Source organism: Osmerus mordax, chromosome 10, assembly GCF_038355195.1.
Source record: "Osmerus mordax isolate fOsmMor3 chromosome 10, fOsmMor3.pri, whole genome shotgun sequence".
NCBI classification, from domain to species: Eukaryota; Metazoa; Chordata; class Actinopteri; order Osmeriformes; family Osmeridae; genus Osmerus; species Osmerus mordax.
This window is the reverse complement of record NC_090059.1, coordinates 2,739,497-2,762,458: the sequence shown is the minus strand read 5'-3', so window position 1 is coordinate 2,762,458 and position 22,962 is coordinate 2,739,497. Positions and strand designations below refer to the sequence as shown.

At 44.8% G+C, this 22,962-nt stretch overlaps 1 protein-coding gene across 1 annotated transcript in view; it reads left to right on the top strand.

The window, feature by feature from the left end:
* The window catches only part of dock1 (dedicator of cytokinesis 1), a 208,916-nt gene that overhangs the window by 148,059 nt on the left and 37,895 nt on the right, over positions 1–22,962 (top strand). Inside the window, exons 30-31 of the mRNA XM_067244751.1 lie at positions 11,105–11,183; positions 16,183–16,283. Of these exons, the coding sequence (XP_067100852.1) occupies positions 11,105–11,183; positions 16,183–16,283 (180 nt within the window). The remainder of the gene's footprint in view (positions 1–11,104; positions 11,184–16,182; positions 16,284–22,962) is intronic.

Below are 22,962 nucleotides of genomic sequence, written 5' to 3'. Positions count from 1 at the left end.
TCATTATCAAGGATGCTCTCTGAACTCAATTAGCAACTACCTTGGACTGATAACTTCCCATTAGCATACAGGCTAAGTTATGTGGATCACCCAAAGGGAGTGGTTCCAGGCTCATTTCTTTTTGAAGTTATGAAAATCTGCCAAGGGTATTAAAAGAGAATCTTCTGCATTCTGCGCCTTGGGCCAGGGAAAGGTGTACAAGCACACCCATCAATCAGCAATAATAGGGTGATTATTCTGACACTGACAATTTGATGGAGCATATTTATCATAATGATGCCGGTTAGTTGTTTGCTTACATTTATAGGAAATGGGGTAATTTTGCAGCTAGTTAAAAGTTTTTTTATTTTTTTATTTTCGGTGATCCTCTCAGAAGTTCAGTTGAAGACCACAGCTACCATAGTTCCCTCAGAGCTGGTGGGGAACCACCAGGAGGGTCCCTAATATGTTTGACATCTGGGCTTGGCGAGTAAACAAATGTTATTGGATAGGGGTTTGATTTAATTAACATTCAGAGGAGCTTTTATACTGTAACTTGAAGTAATTAACATTTCCGCGGCTGTTCTAATGAAATTGTAAGGCAGAAGCTTGTCGGCATGTTTCCCTGTGTTTTCTGCACATCTTCTTTTCCCTCGGCACCATAATGGCTGTTCGTCACAGATGTAGGAATGCAGCCGGGCATCTTCCCCCTGGCATTTGTTTGTGTTAATAACGTAAGCTTGAGAGAGCATTGGGAGTCGATGCAGCATGCTGGACAAACAGTGTTCTGTTATCATTAGCACACAAGTCTTTTTTTGATGGATTCAATGAAAAGATCAACATACATTTGAACAGCCCAGTTCATATTTTACATCATTTTGATCCGTGATCAGATTTTTTCAGAAAATTGTTAATTGTATGTACATAAGAAGTCACGCTCCATCCCTCTCTTTAGCCTTTGTTCTCTAATTTGGGTAATTAACGTGCGAGTGCCTTAATCTCTTTGGAATAGTCTCCCGGTGCATCTCTGTTGCCTGTGGGAGAGAGGAGTACATGCTATTTCCATCCTCCTTCATTAAAGATTTCCTCTCTTTAATTAATGACAGGATGTTCTGGCTAAGGAAGCAGGCTATCTGTTAGTCAGAGCCCCTTATGTGTCCTGGGTGCCGGGTCGGCAGGCTCACACTGGTCTGCAGGCTAGGGGATCAGGGAGTTGACAGAGATGTGAGGGCTGAGGCCTGCCTCACCACAGACATTGAACAAGACTTGTCAGGTTCTCCTTACAAGTCCCCCGGTGGCTCTGTGTGTCTACCGACTCTACTCTATGAAGGCCAGACCGTTCTACATAACCTCCATTGAATTGGCATCGCTAAAGGGGAGAGAGGGAGGGGGGAGGGACAACAAGGAAAGCTTCCATAGAGGGGAGCATTGGTAGCAGCATGCCATTAGCTGTGGATCCATCGATCAGACACTCTTAATGTACGAACCAGACGGCAGCAGGAGCAGGACGACCAACCGGACTGCCTCAGTGCCATCCATGGACATCACAGAACGAATAGCCGGCTCAATATTTGTGTCTCGATATTACCAAATTACCAGCTACCTGACATCATGCTGGAGGTCAGGTAGCTGTAATATATCAGGGCATTATACTACTGGCCAAATCCAGCTTTTTTGCAATGACTGAGCATTACATGCCAGCCAACAAAGTGCCTGGTGCTGAGTTGAGTTCCAGGGGGAAGGGGCAGGCAGATCAGGGGGCTGTGAGCATCCAGGTAGACATGGGATATAAAGCAGTAATATTTCTCTGCAGACAGGTGCAGTGGATGGAAACACTATTCACCATTAGCCAGGCGTTAAGCGTATCATCTATATTGGCATGCTCACAGCTGCAGAAAATTGAGTGAGGTAGGTGTGGAGAGGGGAGGGGGACGGGAGCAGGGCCGATCTGGGAGACTGGGACTAAGTAATGGGCTGCTGAAGTGCTGGTGTGGGGGCTGGGCTAGGCTGGGGTGGGCTTGGGCTGGGTGGCGTGGGGGCTGAAGTGAAGGCTGGGGTGGGGGCTGGAGTGGAGGCTGGGGTAGAGGCTTGGGTAGAGGCTGGGGTCGGGGTGGGTTGTCCCCAGAACTGCGGTGAGAGAGCCAAAGTAACAGCCTTCTAATGGGTTATCGAAAGGTTTTCAGAGACCGTTAACCTTAGTGGCTAATGACTAAGGTGACTCTTGGTATGTAGGCTGCAGCACATGGCTCCAGGTAACATTTAGTCAGCAAGGCAGATAAATGTTAGACATGAATATTGCATTGATTTAAGAAAGAATGGCCGGAATCCACCTTATGTAGCAAAGCCATAGTGGTTTTCCTCTACAAGGTCACATAAGGCTGGGAGACTCTGGCCCTCGACTCCTCCATAAATGAGATGTCACAGAAACCCTGAAGTTACCAAGGGGCTTATTATAAGCTGACAAATCACTGTGGAGGCACCCCTGGTGGACCCGTGGGGAATAGCAGACATCTGTCCCACTCTGTCCCCCGTTCTGTGAACGGATTGTGGACGAGGGCAGCAGCAAAACGAGGGCAGCGGCGGTGTCCGCCGGGCTGGCAGGGGCGGTGACACGACCACATGTAGTAGTGTCTCTTCACTGCTCAGTCAGGAATCTCTGATCTGAGTCACCGGACAGGGAAAACACAGTTGTCCTTTTATGACCCTTCCTTATTTCATTTCCTTTGGACTTTCTTTTAATCTTACTGTTATGTGTCTCGGTTTGTATGTGACGACAGGGTCACACTTACAGTAAGGGTCCACCTTGTCAGCGAGCCTATTTGATGTGGATATATATAGCAACAGCTAACCAGTTTTCTTCAGATCCATAATTAAATTGGCTTTCTTGGTGAGGTAAATACACACTGTCTGCCACCGCCGCCATGAAAATGAAGTTAGCCCCAGGCTCTGCAAGTGGCCATCCCATCTTCTCTCTAAAAGCTTCACACCACTTAAGTTATTAACATTTCATTTACGAGCATCACAGTGAATTAGCATGTCTGCCCATCCTCTCATTAATATCAACTCATTGCATGTTTTTTGGGGGGGCAGGGCCTCCTTCTGTTCTCCATTTCACTCAAAATGGAAAGAGGAAAGCCTTGCTTCCCACTCAGTCCTACAGTAGCTTCCACTGAATATCTCTGGTTTTGAAGCTCGAGGCATTTATACAGCAGAACAGAATTATTTTGTGACCTCATGAGGTTTTTGGAAGTAGACTTGTCCTAGTCAGTCTGATTGTTGTTGAGGGGTGTCTCTTTCAGTGATGATACTTTAAGGATATGGCATCATAGGAACAGTTACCATCCTGATGGACTCTATCCCACATCAGCATAAAACATGTTATTTTATGTTTTTAGTCCCAACCTTGTAGATTGTAGTCGCTACAATTCTGTTTGGACAAAGTATGTGCTGTGTTTGGAATAGGAATGTCTTACAATCATACACACTCAGATGACTTGGAGAAGTACAGCCTCAGTTATGAGTTGAACCTGCCCAGCCATGTGAGGACAAGTGTCTCATGGGTTGGACAGCAGTGATTTGAGCCATTGGCATCCACACTCCACTTCCTCCTGGTTCTGGAACGCTCAATTCCGGCTCTGTCACATGCAGTCCTTGCATTGGGCACAACCTCCAGTTGGATGTTGTGGTTTCTCAAGCACCCATGTTAAGTACCCTTCCATGTTACAGACATGGCTTTGAGGTGAAAAGCCATCGCTCTGGATAAGAGCGTCTGCCAAATGAGTAACTGAAATACAAGCCTCCTGCTAACCATGCTGACATGACATTTGCTTTGAATTTCACGCATCGGCAAAGCAAAGTCATGATTAAACAAAAAGAGTTCTGTGGTGAATACAAATGGTATGCATGTCCGATGTAGGTCAGAATTGTTGCTAAAGTCTAGTGTTCTCATTTTTTTTTTATATCTTAATAAAAAACAAGTTATGTGAGCCAGTGTGTCTCTGGCTTTATAAACCACAGTCATTTCTTTTTTTATATGTATAAATGTTTTCTACAATCAAACCTGTTCTCAACTCCAATCTTTAACTCCAGTTACATTTCCCTTGGCGATCAGCTGCACTTAACAAAGGTCAGGTCTCGCTTTTCACGCTGTGAAATGATTTGACGACAAAAAAGAAAAAAAATCCATTGTCCTATTAAATTGAGTTGGATGGTGTTAGAATCTAAATTCTAATCAGAGGGGCTGCTAAAGATTGCTTCTCAGCGCATGAGGGTGCCTTTTAAGAGACAGCCAGCTGACTAACTCTGGCTAAACCAAGAGCTTCACATCCAAACATGGGCCTTTCAGCGATTATCTTCCTTGATTTCAAGACGATGCTCAAGACAAATGCCACACCAGAACTAAATGCCACTCCATACCTTGCACACAAACATCTAGTACTAAGCCATACAGCTGAGCTGGATTGAAGCATGGTCATTATAAAGTGCTGTTAGTGTTTAAGGCCACTGCCTTTTCTTTGTTATCTTCACTCCTAATTGGGTGATAAGTGATGTGTAATTTCATGGGATGCCCTCTTGAGTTTAAGTAGAGCAATGAAGTTTATCTTCTGTGTTCAGCTCCCACAGTGCTAAAGCGTCTTTAGATAAGGTCACTTAGTAGTCTGTTAGCCAGCTCGTTTCAAGCTCAGAAAAGCCCTTCTGTGAGGCGTGGCTAGTGGGCTGTCTGCTCTGTGAAGAACTGATGCTCCATCACGCTGTCCTAATTGTAAATGTTCTCACTCAATATACGCAGTGAGGGATTTGTATTTATTTATTTGATCCCCTGCTGATTTTGTACGTTTGCCCACTGACAAAGAAATGATCAGTCTATAATTATAATGGTAGGTTTATTTGAACAGTGAGAGACAGAATAACGTGGTGCAACCCTCTGTAGGCAGCTGCCCAGCCTCCAAAGTCCTGTGTGGTCTCCCAGTCTCCCGGTTTCATCCTTATCGTTTCACCCACCTCCAGCTCTGGTAGGTCTCGAGCAGTCCGGTCATAGAAGCACTTAGCGACTGCTTCCTGTGACGCAGTTTGTCCGTGACGCCAACCACGACGCAGGGCTCAAGTAGCTCGTTAGCTACGGGGATGGTAGTCTTCAGACGCCTGGACAGAAGGCGTTGTGCTGGGCTGCTGTCCATGTTTTCGGTGGGTGTGTTCCTCCACTGTAAGATCGCTTTCCATGGGTCGTTGCTGTCACGCAAGGCCCTGCTTAACAGTTTTTTTTTTTCAATCTTCGCAGCTGACTCTGCCTTGCCATTTGCTTTTGGGTGTCTTGGAGAAGAGGTCACGTGGTCAAACTCCCATTCTGAGGCGAAACGCTTGAACTCTGCAGTGGATTGTGGCCCATTGTTCGTGATTACCTTGTCAGGCTGACCTTGCCTTGCAAACTGTGCCTTGCAGCGCCTTATGACTGTCTCTGCCGACAAGTCAGGGAGCAGTTCAATTTCCCAAAAGTCAGAGTAGTAATCAACTATGAGGAGATAGTCCTTTTGTATGTGGCTGAATAAGTCCATGCTGACGATTTGCCAGGCCCTTTTGGGCAGTTCGTGTGACATCATGGTTTCCTTTTGCTGTTCATGAGTGTACTCGTTGCATGTGGTACAGCTACTGACAAAGTCTTTAATTTCTGATTGCATGTTTGGCCAGTATAATGTTTCACGAGCCTGGCGGTAGCATGAGTCACCTCCAACGTGACTGGAGTGTATGCGGGTAAGCATCTCTGGACATAGCGATTTGGGAATAATGACCTTCTGACCTCTGAACAAGACGCCATTTTGCACGCTGATCTCATCTCCAAAGGTCTAGTATTCTCTCACTGTGAAAGGTGTCTCCTCTTTCAGGTGTGGCCAACCTGCGAGAGCCATGGACTTCAGTGACTGTAGGTGTTCGTTCTTGTCAGCTTGATCTGGGCTAGGGGGGGATCTGTGACATTTAAGTAGTCTGCCTGATTGATCTGTTGAACATCTTGTTGTTCCTGCTGTAGCAAACAGATGGCCTGCCGCTGATAGGCAGTGTCTCTGCCTGTACATGGTGCCGTTGCCCTGCTCAGTGTGTCGCTGATGTATCTCCAGTCCTGGCTTGTAAATTACCTTCAGGCTGTAGTTCTGAGTCAGGAGCATGCATTGAAGCCTCTTGGGCGCTTTGAGGAGAGGTTTACTGAATATGGCAATGAGTGTTTTATGGTCAGTTTCAGCGGTGACCAGGTGCTTGGGCAGCCAGTGCCATGGTGTGTCTTTGTCCAGCAACCAGCGCAGAAGCTCACAGACTGCTGACAGCTGTGGTATGAACTTTGCAAGATAGTTTGCAAAGCCGATGAGATGCTGTACTCCTTTCGCATCAGACGGGTTTGTCGAGGATCGCCCTGACCTTGTCTGGGTCCGGCTTCAGGCCTTTTGCAATGTGGCCATGGAAGTGGACGTGTTTCACCTTGAACTGCAGCTTCTTCAGCCCAAGACGAAGCTTAACTGATCGGCAGCGCTCCATCAGTGCCAGGAGCTTCACATCATGGTCGCGTTATGCTTTTTCGTCTGTGTCACCACAGCCTACGATCAGGACATCATCGGCGATGGGTTCAATACCCTTGAGGCCAGCCAGTAACTCGTGCTGCTTGCGTTGGTATACCTCAGGCGCCACCGAGACACCAAACGGGAGCTTGAGCCAGCGTTTCCGACCCCAAGGGGTCCAGAAGGTAGTCATGAAGCTGCTTTCTTCATCAAGCTTGCATTGAAGGAATGAATCTCGGGCATCCACCAAAGTGAAAATCCTGGCCTTGGGAAGCTTGTAGAGGACAACCTCTAATGTTGGCATGATGTAGTGGGATCGTTTCAGTGCTTGGTTCAGATGCTTTGGGTCGATGCAGACCCTCAACTTCTCAGGTTTTTTCACTATGACCATATTGCTGATCCAGTCAGTTGGTTCAGTCACAGGTATCATGTGACCATCTGCCTCATACCTGTCCAGCTGGGCCTTCACAGCCATTTTCATTGCAATGGGCACATTGCGAGGAGCGCACTGAACTGGAGTGACGCTCTAATCCAATTCGAAGTGTACCTCCCCAGGCACTGATTCAACGGGCCAGTTGAATACATCGGCATATTGAGTAGTTGTTTTTTGGAAAGGGATACATGCTGGACAAGCTCCACAATGTTCAGGTCATTTGGTACAGTGAACTGCATCAGTCCCAGGCGTTCACATGTAGAGCCTGAGAGGAGAGGATGTTGACTGGTTTTCACAATCTCAAATTCCAGCTTGTGTTTGCGTACCCGAATAACACATTCAGTCTCAAAGGTGCCCATAGAGCTCATTAGCTCTCCTGAGTACAGCTTCAGTTTAGTATCGCTGGGCAATAGATGTGTACCAGGTGCCAGATTGATGTTGTCTTTGTAACTCATTACGTTGCATGTAGCACCGGAATCCAGTTGACATTGCTGTTGCTTGTTGTATAATCGTAGTGTCACAAACCATTTCTTCCTGCTTGAGTGTACAGCCCCAATGGATTCATGCATGTAAATGTCACTTTCACTGTTCTACTCTGAACATTGAGTGACATCATCAACACAGTGAATCGTGCCCTCACTCACCCTTCTTTTGCTTTTGAGACACACTTTTGACACACAAGTGATTATTAGTCCCACAGTATTTACATGCTATGGGGCTCTCTGAGTTCACCGTTCATGGTGAACTATTCTGCCTCGATTGGTTTTGTCTGAATGGCTGCCTGGCAACAGTGTGAACAGCATCAACGTGCTGCTAGTCCAAGCACTTGTCCTCTCCAAGTTGGACTATTGCAACTCGCTGCTCGCTGGTCTCCCAGCATGTGCAACCCGCCCTCTTCAGAGGATTCAGAACGCAGCGGCCCGCCTGGTCTACAATCTACCCAGACGCTCCCATGTTACCCCGCTCCTCATCTCTCTCCACTGGCTACCTATCATGGCCCGTATCAGATTCAAGACCCTGGTATTGACCTTCCGAGCAGTGAACGGGACTGCACCCGTCTACATCAAGTCTCTCCTGCAGCTTTACACCCCCACCCGTCACCTACGGTCTTCTTCAGACAACCGCCTGGTGGTCCCACCGCTCAAGACCGCCCGGTCCCAACACAAGCTCTTCTCCTGTCTGGCCCCCCAGTGGTGGAATCAACTCCCCACCTCCATCAGAGACACTGACTGTCTCTCCACCTTCAAGAAAAGGCTCAAGACGCACTTGTTCCGGGAGTACAACGGTACTTAGGAATGGTTCGCTTGACCCGATGTTAGTTCCCTCAAGGATCAAAATGACTCTTGCTCAGAGACTTGTTGCTCTTGTGGTTAGTGGTAACTGATTTAAAATTGTTTGTACTCGCTGTGATATATTGTTTTTTATTATTGTTGCTTGTCTTTTTTTTTCCACAGGTACTCTTGCACTTATATCAGTTCATGTTGTTTAATTGTAACTTGTTTAACTACATGCTCTTATGGTTCTTCCCTTTGGCACTTACTTTGGTTGTTCACAATGTGTGCTTCATGTTTTGGCTACTCGCAATGTTTTGTGGCTATCTCGTTATGATCAGTGACCTATGCACTTTGTAAAGCTCTCTCTTGGAAGTCGCTTTGGATAAAAGCGTCTGCTAAATGAATAAATGTAAATGTAATGTCGGTGCGCTGGGTTTCAATTTCAATTGCTCTCATTCTCATGTCAGTGACTTCTGCAGTGCGGCACATTTCAATGGCAGTTACTAATGTTAAGCCTCTCTCTCTCAGTATACGCCATCGCGTATCCTCATTTGCAATTCCCAGTACTATTTTGTCACGAATCAATTCATTTTTCAATCCCCCGTATTCACAAGTAGCGGATTTTTCTCTCAAACGGGTTACAAAGTTGTGTACGGACTCACCCTCCTGTTTACAGCTTCCGAAAACGAACCGCTCATAAATGACGTTTCTGGCAGGTTTAAAGTAATTCTCCAATGCATCCAATATAGCCTTTGCATTACACTGTTGTCGTGCTGTGAGGGTGAGATTGTGCCGGTAGATATGCCTGTGAGAACCATTGGATTTGGTGGCGGAATGTTCGCTGCCATACGTATGTATGGAGTGATGCTAGCTAGCCAGCTAGCCAGCTAACAACGAATTGAACCGTGAAACAGCGTGTGTTCGCATATGGAACGTAACTGCGCCTATACTGTACTTAGCTAAAATAACAAACGTGTGGTTTTCGAGCCACTTCTGATACCATGTGTCACTATGATGTTTTAAATGAATGAATAAAGACAGACACCAATGTCAAGTTCACAAGCCGTGTTCCAACATTGTACAAGTCCCTACACGCGGAGGACGGGGAACAGTCCGGCTAGTCGATTACCTATCAACTAGACTCCGTAACAGTTCTCACCCAAGATTTGACGGTACATGGCTGCGTCCATCGTCCCTTTGATGTGGTGAAGTTGTCCTGTCCCCGTAGCAGAAAAACACCCCCAAAGCATAATGTTTCCACCTCCGTTTGACGGTGGGGATGGTGTTCTTGGGGTCATAGGCAGCATTCCTCCTCCTCCAAACACGGCGAGTTGAGTTGATGCCAAAGAGTTCGATTTTGGTCTCACCACAACACTTTCACCCAGTTCTCCTCTGAATCATTCAGATGTTCATTGGCACACTTCAGACGGGCCTGTATATGTGCTTTCTTGAGCAGGGGGACCTTGCGGTTGCTGCAGGATTTCAGTTCTTCACGGCGTAGTGTGTTACCAATTGTTTTCTTGGTCCCGCTGTCTTGAGATCAATGACAGGATCCTCCCGTGTAGTTCTGGGCTGATTCCTCACCGTTCTCATGATCATTGCAACTCCACGAGTTGAGATCTTGCATGGAGCCCCAGATCGAGGGAGATTGACAGTTCTTTTGTGTTTCTTCCATTTGCGAATAATCGCACCAACTGTTGTCACCTTCTCACCAAGCTGCTTGGCGATGGTCTTGTAGCTCATTCCAGCCTTGTGTAGGTCTACAATCTTGTCCCTGAAATCATTGGACAGCTCTTTGGTCTTGGCCATGGTGGAGAGTTTGAAATCTGATTGATTGATTGCTTCTGTGGACCGGTGTCTTTTATACAGGTAACAAGCTGAGATTAGAAGCACTACCTTTAACCCATTAAGGAGTAGCATCGCACATATGCGATCGTTTGAATGCGGGTCTCACAGCGTAACGTTGCACATGTGCGATTCTGAACATTCCAACCGACTATTTTCCGATATACAAAAACTATATGACAAACGCTATAGCAGGGATTCAAAATTTACAATTAGGAGGCTAACAAGTAACAAGGGAGTCAGATGGCTGAGCGGTTAGGGAGTCGGGCTATTAATCAGAAGGTTGTTGGTTCGATTCCCGGCCGTGCAAAAATGACGTTGTGTCCTTGGGCAAGGCACTACACCCTACTTGCCTACTTGTCCCTGTACTTACTGTAAGTCGCTCTGGATAAGAGCATCTGCTAAATGACTAAATGTAAACACTAGCAGGTAGTAGCATTGCTACTAGTATTATGCTAGGTTGCTAGGTAACAGAAGCTAACTAAAGCTAGCTAGCTTCTGTTTTGGAAAAATAACTCACTCTGGTGGAAGCATCGGAAATATTTAGAACTCACGCATCTAAAGGTTAAGAGTGTGCTCATAATCTCAGCTCTTTACCTGTATAAAAGACACCGGGGAGCCAGAAATCTTTCTGATTGAGAGGGGATCAAATACTTATTTCACTCATTAAAATTCAAATCAATTTCTAACAATTCTGATATCAGTCAATGTGCAAAGAATAACCTGTAAATGAACCAGGTTGTTAACTTCATGTATGTTGTAATATCTTACAGAGAGGGCAATTTTTTTCATAAATATTAAAGCATGTATGTTGTATGAATGTGATAATAGAAAGGTGCTGTGTTGTCTGCATGTTCAATTTGAACAGACATTTTCAGGATGCAAATGATTAAGATCAGGAGATGCTCGATGAAGCCAAGATGACTTAAAGCTTTGTTAATTAGACAGAATTGAAAATATCTTATTCTAAACAATAGCTAATCTCATCAATGAGCTGGCAGGATTCAAACAGTGTTTGTATTATCTTCCAGAGTCTTCCTGCGAGCCATCAATCAGTATGCGGCCGTGCTGAACAAGAAATTCCTGGACCAGACCAACTTTGAGCTCCAGGTAGGTGATCAGCACACACAACGTTTTTAAACATAAGCGAAATAAGCGAAATAAGCGTTGGTACAGCAGTGAGTCTACATCTCAGTGCAGTGCTGGATGTGCCATCTGCGTCAGTCAAACACTGGCGTCAGATGCAGTGTAGAGACTAAACAATGGTTGTAAGGGCGGGGGCCTGATTTAACGGAACACAGGGTGTCTCCCACGCACCCCCTCTGTGAAAATGCCTAGCTTGACGGAGGGGAAGAAGGAAGAAAAAACACAGTTTGTCAGAGCTGACATTTTGAGGTGGCCACTTAGAAGCCTCCCTGCTGAGTCATATAGGGGGCAAAGCATATGAGCGAAGTGGTGAGAATCTCCTCGCTCACAGAGTTGTTCGCTCCTCCGCTCCCCCGCTCCCCTGCTCAAAGACGCACCAGGCCGCTCCGCTCATTATCGCTCAACGCAGATTGCATCACCCATCCATCCATCATCTGCCGCTTTTCCGGGGGTCGGGTCGCGGGGGCAGCAACCTAAGCAGGAAGGCCCAGACTTCCCTCTCCCCGGCCACTTCCACCAGCTCTTCCTGGGGGACCCAGAGGCGTTCCCAGGCCAGCCGAGAGACATAGTCCCTCCAGCGTGTCCTGATTGCATCACGCTCTACTCAAATCACTCTCTCGCTTGCTCCAAAAAAGGAAAAAAAATCTCCATGTATTTAAAGTAGTGCTGTCAAACGATTAAAATATTTAATCGCGATTAATCGCATTAAAGTCATAGTTAACTCGCAATTAATCGCACACTTTTATCTATTCTAAATGTCCCTTGATTTATTTTTGTCCCGTTATTTTTTCTCATTTTAATGCTCTTATCAACATGGAAAAGTGGATCGGATTGCTTAATGCAAATGTTTTTTTGTATTGAAAAAACAACATTGCAATCGCCTGGCTTTGACGAGGGGGCGGAGAATTCGCATCAGCTGTTTGCTTGGCCATCAAGTGGTATTTCAGACTGGACGTGCTGAGATGATAGCTCAGTTCACAACGACAAAACACACAGATCACTTTGGTCTTGTCAATGGAACCATTTGGTAACTTTTTAAAAGTAAACTTTCCATTAAGAATCTTATTGGCATCCATTTCGGCGTCTCGCGCTCACCATCCACTCAAAACTAAAGTTAGCCTACTACTCTTTAGCCGGTTCGCAAGCCCAAACAAGTGTGTGTGGCGTGCCTGTTGTTTTGTTTCCGGTCTAGCTAGATCCGGTGTGGTGTTGTAGTTTTTAATAACGGCAGTAGTTGTTGCAACAGCATGTGAAAAAAACGAAAAAGTTTGCTAGGCCAAAAAGAATGTTAATCGCGCAATATTTTTTTTACTTTGGGTCTGCGTTAACGCCGTTAATAACGCCTTAAACTGACAGCACTAATTTAAAGTGGAACTGAATTGCGATTAGACTGATATTATAATAATATATACATTTAATGACATTAAAAAATATATAACATACAACTGTATTCCATATTCTATAAATAATCGAAAGCTCTAGTGTGTAAATGATGTACTTCAAAAGAACCGGGCGCCGCCATGTTTAAATACAGCTGACGTCACAAGAATGGTTGCGCTCAATTTGAACCCGCCAAGCTGCATTAAAAATTGAAGATCGACCCATCATACCTATCCCTGTTCATCCTATGGCGTATGCTTTTGAACCAATACGTAATTATTAGTGGTGGGCCGTTATCGGCATTAACGTGCTGCGTTAACGTGAGACTCTTATCGGGCGATAAAAAAATATTGCCGTTAATCTATTCTCAAAGTTGCGTTGGGAGCTGGGTCTATACTACTCAAGCTATGATGACTTTCTCCTTGATATTTTAGCGCGGATGTATACCTAGCCGAATTGCACTGTAGGGGGCGAGAACGAGTCTTCGAACCTGTGTGTATGCCTTGTGTGTGAAATTATAACATCAAACGTGACGTGCTAACATGGATGCAGCTATGAAGCCGCCTGGTTTGCTTCAGGGAAAATGTATTTTTAAGAAGCTTCCCAATGGAAACCTCGACAAGACTAAGGTTGTTTGCACCTTGTGCTATGCAAAATTAGTTTACTGTAGGAGTTCTTCCAGTCTCAAATACCACCTAAACGCAAAGCATCCATTAGCTAATGTGGAAGATGCCGGGCCAAGCACTGATGTAGCGCAGGGGAAGAGTCGTCGTCAAACTACTATGTTTGAGTGCAACCGAGGCAAGCCCGTCAGCAAAGCTCTATCAGCCAAGCTAAATAATCTAATAAACAGTTAATAAACACAAGTACATCTTTTGAACATAATTTATTGTCATCACCAATTGTCATAGTAGAACAGCTTTCTCAAGCAGTTTGTGATGCATTTTGGAAACAGGAGATGAGCCCCTGGTCTAATGCGCCACCTGGCTTGAGAAACCCATTCTCAAAGACTTGCTTTTAGTCATTATTTGGGTAGCACACATATTATGAATGCCTTCGGCGGAATTCAAATGAGCCATTTTAATCTAGATTAATCTACATTAACGCCAAGATTACAGTAAGATTAATCTAGATTTAAAAAATTAATCTATGCCCACCACTAGTAATTATGTACCCGCAGGGCCGCAGTTGTTCCATATGATGCAGAATATGTGGTTTTGTCGGAAGATATAAATATAGTTAACACTGACAGGTTGGACAACTCCGAGAGGTGTACTTCTGGTAACTGCACGACAATGCCAACAGAGACAGAATCGATCTGATCAAAGAGGCAGACCTGCATGATCTGGGTGTTGGTGGTCCACCAAAATTATCGTTCATCATTGAGAACAGGCTCTTCCCCATGCTGTGTGAGGAGAAAGCTTATATGTTAGCTTATCATAGGTGTAACCATGATCTGAGTACTTATATGTCATGCTATGCCAGGTTGCCTTGCGTTGTCTTGTCTTAAGTCTTAATATCAGTGCTCGGTCTGACCCTGTGTTGTTCTTTGCATCTGACAATAAAAGACTTGAATTTGAAAGTTTGGAGCACCCTATAAATAGATGGTAAGTTTCAGTTACTAGTACTGTTACCTTCAAGTTGTGTGAAACATACTCACTGGTTGAGTTGATAACTTGTTCGCTAGGTTAAACATAACAAACAGTGTAGGAAACGTTACGGAGCTAGCTTTGTGCGTTATTAGGCACAATCATATCTGTGAATTTAGGAGCTAGAGCTACCTATGTCAAAAACGGCACTGTGTGTATGTAACGTTAGCGTATTTTACAGGTTTATAAATATAATCCACTTCTGTAAAGTGATCACTACAAACTCTAAATCAGGGGGCAACTAGCGGGCTTTGGCGCTTTATAGCTATGAGCCATTGTCATAAAACCGGTTGCCGCTTGGGTAGGACATGGATAGTGAATGCCTTCTGTCCTGTAAAAATTGTTTGTACAACCAGCCAATAAGATCCTACTTTGCACCTTGTTTTAGCTGGTTCGTTTGAAGCAATTTCTACCTCTGTGTTCTCCCTGACAATCTGTCAATGTCAATCTTGATGACTGCTAGCAGCTGTCAGTCACAGTACATTCCTATTCTCGTGACGTCACAGACATGACGATTCAAAGATGGCCGCGCCCTGTAGTTAAGTAGTAAAGTTTAAAACGTTTTTATTATTATATATATTACATTTTGCTCTTTTAGTTGTCAGATAAAGTTTTGTGATCTTATTTTAATAATAATATGAGCCGTACTTCATAAATCAGTTAAGTTCCACCTTAACTTTTAGCTTAAACCTCAGCCCAAAGAACTAAAGAGCAGCGTCTACATTTTTCAAATAAAAATTATTTATTTCAAATTAGAAATTAAGCCTGCGTAAAAAGGAATATAACACAAAAAGTGAAGACAAAACTTTGTGTTAGAATATTAATCTATATTTACTTTGTTACAAATTACCATATTTTGCGAACCCTTTGCTTTCTTCCCAGCGTGTTCACGTAGCACACTTTCGTGTTTTCGAGAGAGGTGTATTTTTAGATTCCAAAATTAGTCTTTACTGACTGAAATGATGTTACCACATTATTTTTCTTGTACCACATTATTGTTGTCCTTTTAAAAATCCCGCTCTGCATTCTGTCCAAAATCCGCCCGCTCACGCTCTCCGCTCCACTCACATGCTCTGATAGGGGGCTATTTAAATGTTCTAACTCTGCAGTTTGTTGGGCCCTAAGGAAACAAGGAAGAGGACCTAAAGAAATTACCATAAAAATAGTTTGGAGAGGACATAAGTGACTGTATAATGGTCTGCAATTTAGTACGCTTTTCCAGAATATCTTAACCTACTCTTCACAGTGGCATGGTGGCTCCTTGTGCTAGTTTTTGAAAAACTCTTGCAAATGGAAGATTGTAATGTTCCTAAGCATTTAACAGGCCCTCCTTCTGAGGGTCTTGCTACCTTTTAAAAGCCTCAGAGGAGTTGAATATATTAAACCAAGTTGTGTCTTAATAGAAATGGAAGCCATCCACTGCATTTAGTGCTAAATGTTAAAAAAACTACCAAATACCACATAGATTATTCATTTGCATCGCCTTCCACCCAAATGGAATCCGAACGACTGGAGTGGAATCTAAATTGTTTAGTGGAATCTAAACAATGTTTCAGTGTTTATGTATGCGCATGTGCCTTGCTGAGCCTATTGTTGTTTGCATGAGGATGTGTGAGTTCCTCTAAAGGGAGAGGTTGATGGGAGTGGAGGAGGACAGGGAGGGCTGTGACCGCTGCTCTCCGTCCAGCCGGCTCTGAACTCCGTCTGCTCCTCCGTCTCCGTGCTTGAGAGAGCTCTCCCCGGTTGCCCCTCAGCCCACATCTGCAGCCTCTCCTTCACCAGTGGACAAGCTTCCCAACACAGCTGAGACAGCTCACCTGAAGCACCCAACAAGCTTTCCAGACCCACAAACTAGCAGGGTTTAACTCTGCCACACCTTCCTTCAACGTGATGAAGAAATGTTTTCCTCTCCTCCCCCCCCCCCCCCATCCTAGCTCTGGAACAACTATTTCCACCTGGCCGTGGCCTTCCTCACCCAGGAATCCCTGCAGCTGGAGAACTTCTCCAGCGACAAACGAGCCAAGATCTTCCACAAGTGAGTACAAAGAGTGAACAGATAGCTCCTTCTCTCCCACCACCCCCCTCCCCCCTTCCAAAGACCCAGTGCAAACAGGTCCCCAGTTCCCTCTCCTCAGACCCCTTCACTCCCCACACCAAGAAACACAAGTTGCCTTTTAATAATGTATCAAACGGTTAGCCCACAGGGATGACATATCCCATGCCAGTGCCAGAGGTGTTTGTTAGCCACTGAGCCCTCCAGGGCACTCCACTCTCTTCTGTTCCATTTTCACACCCAGGGTATCAACCAGTCAGGAAGCCCCCTTACAGAATTCAAATTCTGAGGTAGAAAAAAAAAAGTGTTTTACTCGATACCTGAATTCTTCTCTGAGCCATTTTCTCCCTTGTCGCTGAGATTTTATCTTTAACATTCTTTATAGGCAGATTAAGTTTATTTCTCTTTCTAGCTGCTATGGGTGAGAGCCTGTTAGGGTGTATTTGACAAAAAAAAGTTTAATTACTAAGAAAATGTGATAAAATAACCCACACCAAATATTGCTCCAAATGGCGGTCTGGATTCATTTCATTTTCCGCTGATGCCGTGGTATGCATTGCACTGCAAAGTTATCTGGCTGTAGAGTTCAGTTGTGTAAGCCAGCTACCCTTCATTATCTAGTGGAAGAGGGATGAGAGTGCTGTTTCAAATGCACGTCACCCTGGCTCTTGCTGGTTGAGGAATGCTCTTGGTGACCATTGTCAGTCTTGTATTGTGGATTCTACTCAACAACCAGGTGAAGTGACAACAGGTTGATTTAAGGCCGACAGTACATAATGGCACCACACAAAGAGTCAGACATATAAAGCCATATAAAGCCTCACCTCTTCCCATTCTTCCTTGTGCTGAGTGGCTGTATGGTAGTAGGTCGGACTAGGATTAGGACTAAGACTAGGCCTGGCCTGGCCTGGAGAGAGACATGGAGAAGGGGATTTTCCACTTTTTCTCTTCACCAGGCTTCTACTATAATGTCACCTACTGTGTTTTTTTAATTTTGTTTATCTCTCTCCTTCCTGCCCCTCTCTTCCCTCCCTCTCTCCCTCTGTCTCTCTCTCTCACTGTATAATTGTGAATAAGCATGAGTGAAGTGCGGGGACATGAAGATTCAGTTGCAATTTCCCTCCCTCCCTTTTTCAAATCAAATTTTCAATCAAATATTTATATAGTGCTTTTTCCAAGCAACGTCACAGAGGGCTTCACAGATGTCCATAGAACTGCATTCAAACCAACCAAGGAAGACAAAAAACGACATTTTCTCCCTCCCTCTTCCATCTTCAAGCTTTACTTACTGCATGCTGGCTCATGATGTGTGCAGTGGCAGTTCTGGGGGGGGGGGGGGGGGGGGCTAGTGGTTGCCAGTGCCTTTGTGACAATAAGCTTGGACCCCCTTGTGGCCATCCTAAATGTAGAGTCTGAATCATTATAAACTTGCTTGTCAATGCCTGCAATGCAGTGAAGAAAACTATATGACAACAATAATGTTTAATGTGACTGGCCTCTCTAACAGTACAACTGGTCCCAGCTTAGTCTAGAACCTCCCCTGGATGTGCAGAACCGTCGTCCAACTATCATCTGTTGGTCTCTGTGACAGATGACCTCTCCTCCTCAGCATGACGGATTAGTGTGTGTTGTGTGTGTGTTTGAGCGCAGTTTCAACACTCAATGATTGAGCTCACAACAGTGGACAGACTGAGGGGCCATGCTCCGGGGACGATGACGGAGCACTATGTTTCCTGTCTTAATACGGCCGTCCCAACTTTCATCACAAGGCCCGCGTGGAAGCTAATGACGTTGAATCCGTTTATATGTCAGGGCCCACAGCTAACCTTGGCTCACCACCACCACGGACTCTTACACAAACATACACACACACAGGAACACGTTAATGCAGCTGTGCAGAGGTGATTTCAGATCTTGTGCAAAGGGGATTTCAGATCTCGTTCAGATGTGATTTCAGATCTCGTTCAGATATGATTTCAGATCTCGTGCAGATATGATTTCCGATCTTGTGCAGATATGATTTCAGATCTTATGCAAAGATGAATTCCGATCTTGTGCAGATATATTTTCATATCTTGTGTAGATTTTATGCGGACAGGCCTGCGTTAACCTTTAGATTAGTGAGTTCTAAATATTTCCAACGGTCCCCACAGAGTACATTATTTTTCCGAAACGGTAGCTAGCTAGCTTTAGTTAGCTTCCGGGCTAAGTTACCTAGTATAATACTCGAAGCAATGCTACTACCATGCTAGTGTTACTTGTGAGCCTTCTCATTAGTACATTCTGAAGCCATACTAAAGCGTTTGTCGCATAGTTTGTCTATTGGAAAATATTCAATTGGAATGTTCGAAATCACATATTTCTGATGTTATGCTGTGGGACCCACATTCGAACGATCACATATTTGTGACGCTACTCTTTAACAGGTTAATGTGTGGCTGTATCTTCACCCAGATGTCAGTGTCTGAAATACAAGAAAGGCTGCTTTGAACCAGGGAGATGATGAGTCACGGACGCTTGATTGCACATGCTCCTTCTGATCGACCTTTAACAGTCTTCTTTCTCTCTGTGCAGTGACGGACAGGTTGAAGGGAAAATGTCTTTCTCCTTTCTTCCCTCACCGTAACCTCCCCTTCTATCCTAGTTGTCCGTGTCTTTTTTGGTGAAATGTCGACTGAACGTAGGGGGTCTGTGAATGCCGCCGAGGGCCCCTGTAAAAGGTCAGAGTGTGATGAGGCCTTAATGAATATTAATGGGGAGAGGGCAGAGGAACAGTGTCCTGACTGGTCCATTTCACTTAAAACCTCTCCATACCTCCATCTGTCTACTTCTCACTGTCTTTTTTCTCGTCCTAACTGCTTCTCTCTTTATTGACTAAATGATGTATTCTTCAGAAGTCCTGTACTTCTTGCTATATCTTGTCTTTTCCAAGATAGCTCTAACAACCTCTAACTTGCTTTAGATCTACTTTGCATTATTTTTCTTCAGTTGACTTGTATCACCCTCATTACCTCCTCCCCTTCTCTCTCTCCTCCCCTTCTCTCTCCTTCCTCTTCTCCCTCTCCTCCCATTCTCTCTCTCCTCCCCTTCTCTCTCTCTCCCTCCTCCCCTTCTCTCTCCCTCCTCTTCTCCTTCTCCTCCCATTCTCTCTCCCTCCTCCCCTACTCCTCTTCCTCCCCTTCTCTCTCCCTCCTTCTGTTCTATCACTCTCATCCCTTCTCTAACCCCTTTTCTCCCTCAATCTCGGACAATGTCACTCTAAGGTGCTCTCTCCCCCCCCCCCCCCCCCCCCAGCCCAGCCCAGCCTGATCAGTCAGGCGGTAGCAGGTGACAAGCCTGTCAGTGTCCCCTGTTCCTCACTCACTTTGGTGTGACACTAGGACTGCCAAGCAGGCTGTCATGTCATCCTGCCTGCACTAAGGACAGCTTCGTCCGATACATCACCTCCAGGCAGCCGTGGAGGAAGCCCCACATCCATTTTTATTCATCTAACCTTTTGTTTAGACAGGGAGTCATTTTGAGACCCATATCCCTTCTGCAAACAAGCCGTGTATACACAAACACAGGCTGGACGCCAATACAATATCCAAGTACAACAGAAAACCAAGCATTTCACAAGCATACAGTATGGCAATACAGTTTTTAAAATAATGATAAAATAAATCGATAAATAAATGAATGAATGAATAAATAAGGTGAAACACAATCATAGAAGTCAAAACACCCTTCCCAGTAAGGTTGTCATAAGTATTCCTTCCAGAGGCTTCTGAGCATCTAAAATGCTGTTTTGAATTGTGAAGGCATTCTACAAGTATGGTACAAAAAAATACAAATAATGCTTGCCTAATACTGTCAACACCAAATACATGTTTAGACTCCTTATTCCTTGTACTTCTCGAGATTTGAAAAGATAGTCAACATTGTGGGAGTTTTTATTAGAGCTGGATTCTTAAGGAGAGAAAGTAATAATTAACCAACTATTATGATTTAAGAGGGCCTGCCTTCTGTCAATATTTAGACCAAAATACAACTTAGTATGCTGGGGTAGACTTCAACTTAGTAATGTAATGAAGTGGCATCTGCAGTTATGTAGATGTTATCTCCACACTCTTGAACTGCTAGCAACATTCAATACATATTGTATTATTTTCAAAAGCTAAATTGAAGCATTTGAGTTTTTCACCTTCTAAAAGTTTCACCCTTTTTTTTGTTCAATGTGGGATAACTGAAGCAGACCCCTTGTTCACAGTATATCAGTTATTTACTTTATCACCATGTCTCTTTCTCTGTGTCTGCCTGTCCATCATGATCTCTTTGTCTGTGTCTGTTTGTCCTTCATGATCTCTTTCTGTTTCCATCACTATCTCTCTTTCTTTCTTTCTCTCTGTCTCTGTCTCTCTGTAACTATTTCTCTCTGTCTCCATTTTTGTGCCTCTCTATTCTATTCTGTGTAGGAAATGAAATCCTGTACCTGTACTCTGGACCCCATCCCCACTGCTCTGCTCAAGTCATACATCCCCACTCTCTGTCCTTTCATCACCAAAGTTGTTAACCTTTCCCTTCAGTCTGGCTGTGTCCCAGCAGCTCTCAAGGTTGCTTTCATCCGTCCCATTCTCAAGAAGCCCACCCTGGACCCGGAGGTTCTAGCAAACTATAGGCCTATCTCCAACCTTGCCTTCCTGTCCAAAGTGCTAGAGAAGGTAGTTGCTTCTCAACTTCAGGACCACCTCAAACACAAAAACTTGTATGAAAAATTCCAGTCAGGATTTCGTTCAGCCCACAGCACTGAAACAGCTTTGCTCAGGGTGACAAATGACCAGCTGATGACAGCTGATGCAGGATCTCCCTCGCTCCTCATCCTCCTGGACCTGACTGCTGCATTTGACACAGTGGATCACACTATCCTCCTAGAGCACCTCCACACCACCATTGGACTACCAGGCTCTGCACTCAGGTGGTTTCAGTCCTACCTTTCTGGCAGAACTGAATATGTCTCACTGGGAAGATGCAAGTCCAGACTGCTCCCTGTCTCCTGTGGTGTTCCGCAAGGGTCGGTCCTCGGCCCCATCCTCTTTATTATTTACATGCTCCCCCTCGGTCGTGTCATCAGCAGACATGGGATGTCTTTCCACTGTTATGCAGATGACACGCAGCTTTACATCAAAACTGCCCCAAGCCCGTCTGCTGCCATGTCATGTCTTACCGCCTGTCTTGGGGAGATAAAGGCATGGATGAGAAACAACTTTCTCCAGTTAAATAGTAGCAAAACCGAAGACCTTTTTGTTGGCACTCCACAGCAGGTTCAGTCATACTCCATAACTCATCTCACCTTCGACAGTCAGGTCATACCCCTCTCTTCCACAGTCACTAATCTAGGAGTTAGGTTTGACCCTCACCTATCCTTTAATGACCATATAAAACACCTGTGCAAAACCTCCTTTTATCATCTCAAAAACATCTCCAAACTTTAAAGATCCTGTAAAGTGGAATTGAAAACGAGTTTAAGTTCACCACACCACAGAAGAATATGTTATTAACTACCCATCCAAATTCGAATGAAAAAAAACACCAACAAGTATGTTAAATTAGGCTTTGAAATCGTGAGAAAATCAGCAGTCTTCTCTGCTTGAGACTGGGGGGGCGTGTCGCCTGAAGGAGCTGAAGCTCTGCCCCCTCGCTGGAAGGCGCCACTTCTCTCAAGTACCTACGACCCAGATAATGGACGCTACGTCAAGCCGAACAAAACAGTATTGAATTAGAATTTATTTGTTCAATGAGTGAAACATACAGAGGCATATAAATGAAGCTTGTTCCCCTGAGCTGTAACACAGGAGTAAAAATGGACACCAGAGACAGTGAGCTCTCCAACTACTTCTAGCACATTAGCTACCATTTCACCAAAATACCATCATTCTACACAGAGTAGCCTAATATCAAGTTAGTGGTTTGCACTAACTCATAGCAGAGATACCTCTGGAAAGGTTATCTGGTATAATTATAACAAGCACACAGAACTGAGTGATGAACTGCTGGTGGTGGTGGATGGTCCAGGTGCGACCGGAGGAGGAACGGCCGGGAGGGCGATGCTAGGTACGGCTCCGCACTGCAAGAGAAGCCGTGTGTTGGTGAACCCCGTCGGTTTCTGGTCCATGTTAAAACTATCCGCCGTAAAATAGTCACTGCAGAGGCGGCTGTTGGAGTTTATCAGAAGCTTTCCATCAAATGGCTCTTCACAAAATCAATCCACCTATTTTTCCTTTCCTCATCAATAGGGACATTAAATAGCGTTGCAGCGCAGTTGAAGTTTTTGCATCCAGGGAAGATGCAGTTGCGGGTGGAGGGAGACATCCTGAAGCTAGCTAGCTAGCTAACTGATGTAGGCTACAATAACAGTACAGCAGGAAGAGCCATTCAGTGATCTGACGTAGATCGGTCAAAGTGACGTAGATTGGTCATTTTTTGGCTCCACCCATTAAAAGCTGATCTGAAAACGGAGGAGAAACTGTTCTACAGTCTAACTCCACATTTCAGTGCGACAAAGTTTTCGTGCTTTGCACATGCTTTCAGGAACTTATTTCACACGTATATAATGTACTGAGAAGCAAATCATGGAATTTGCTTTACAGGATCTTTAACCCTGTCAGATGCAGAGAAGTTCGTC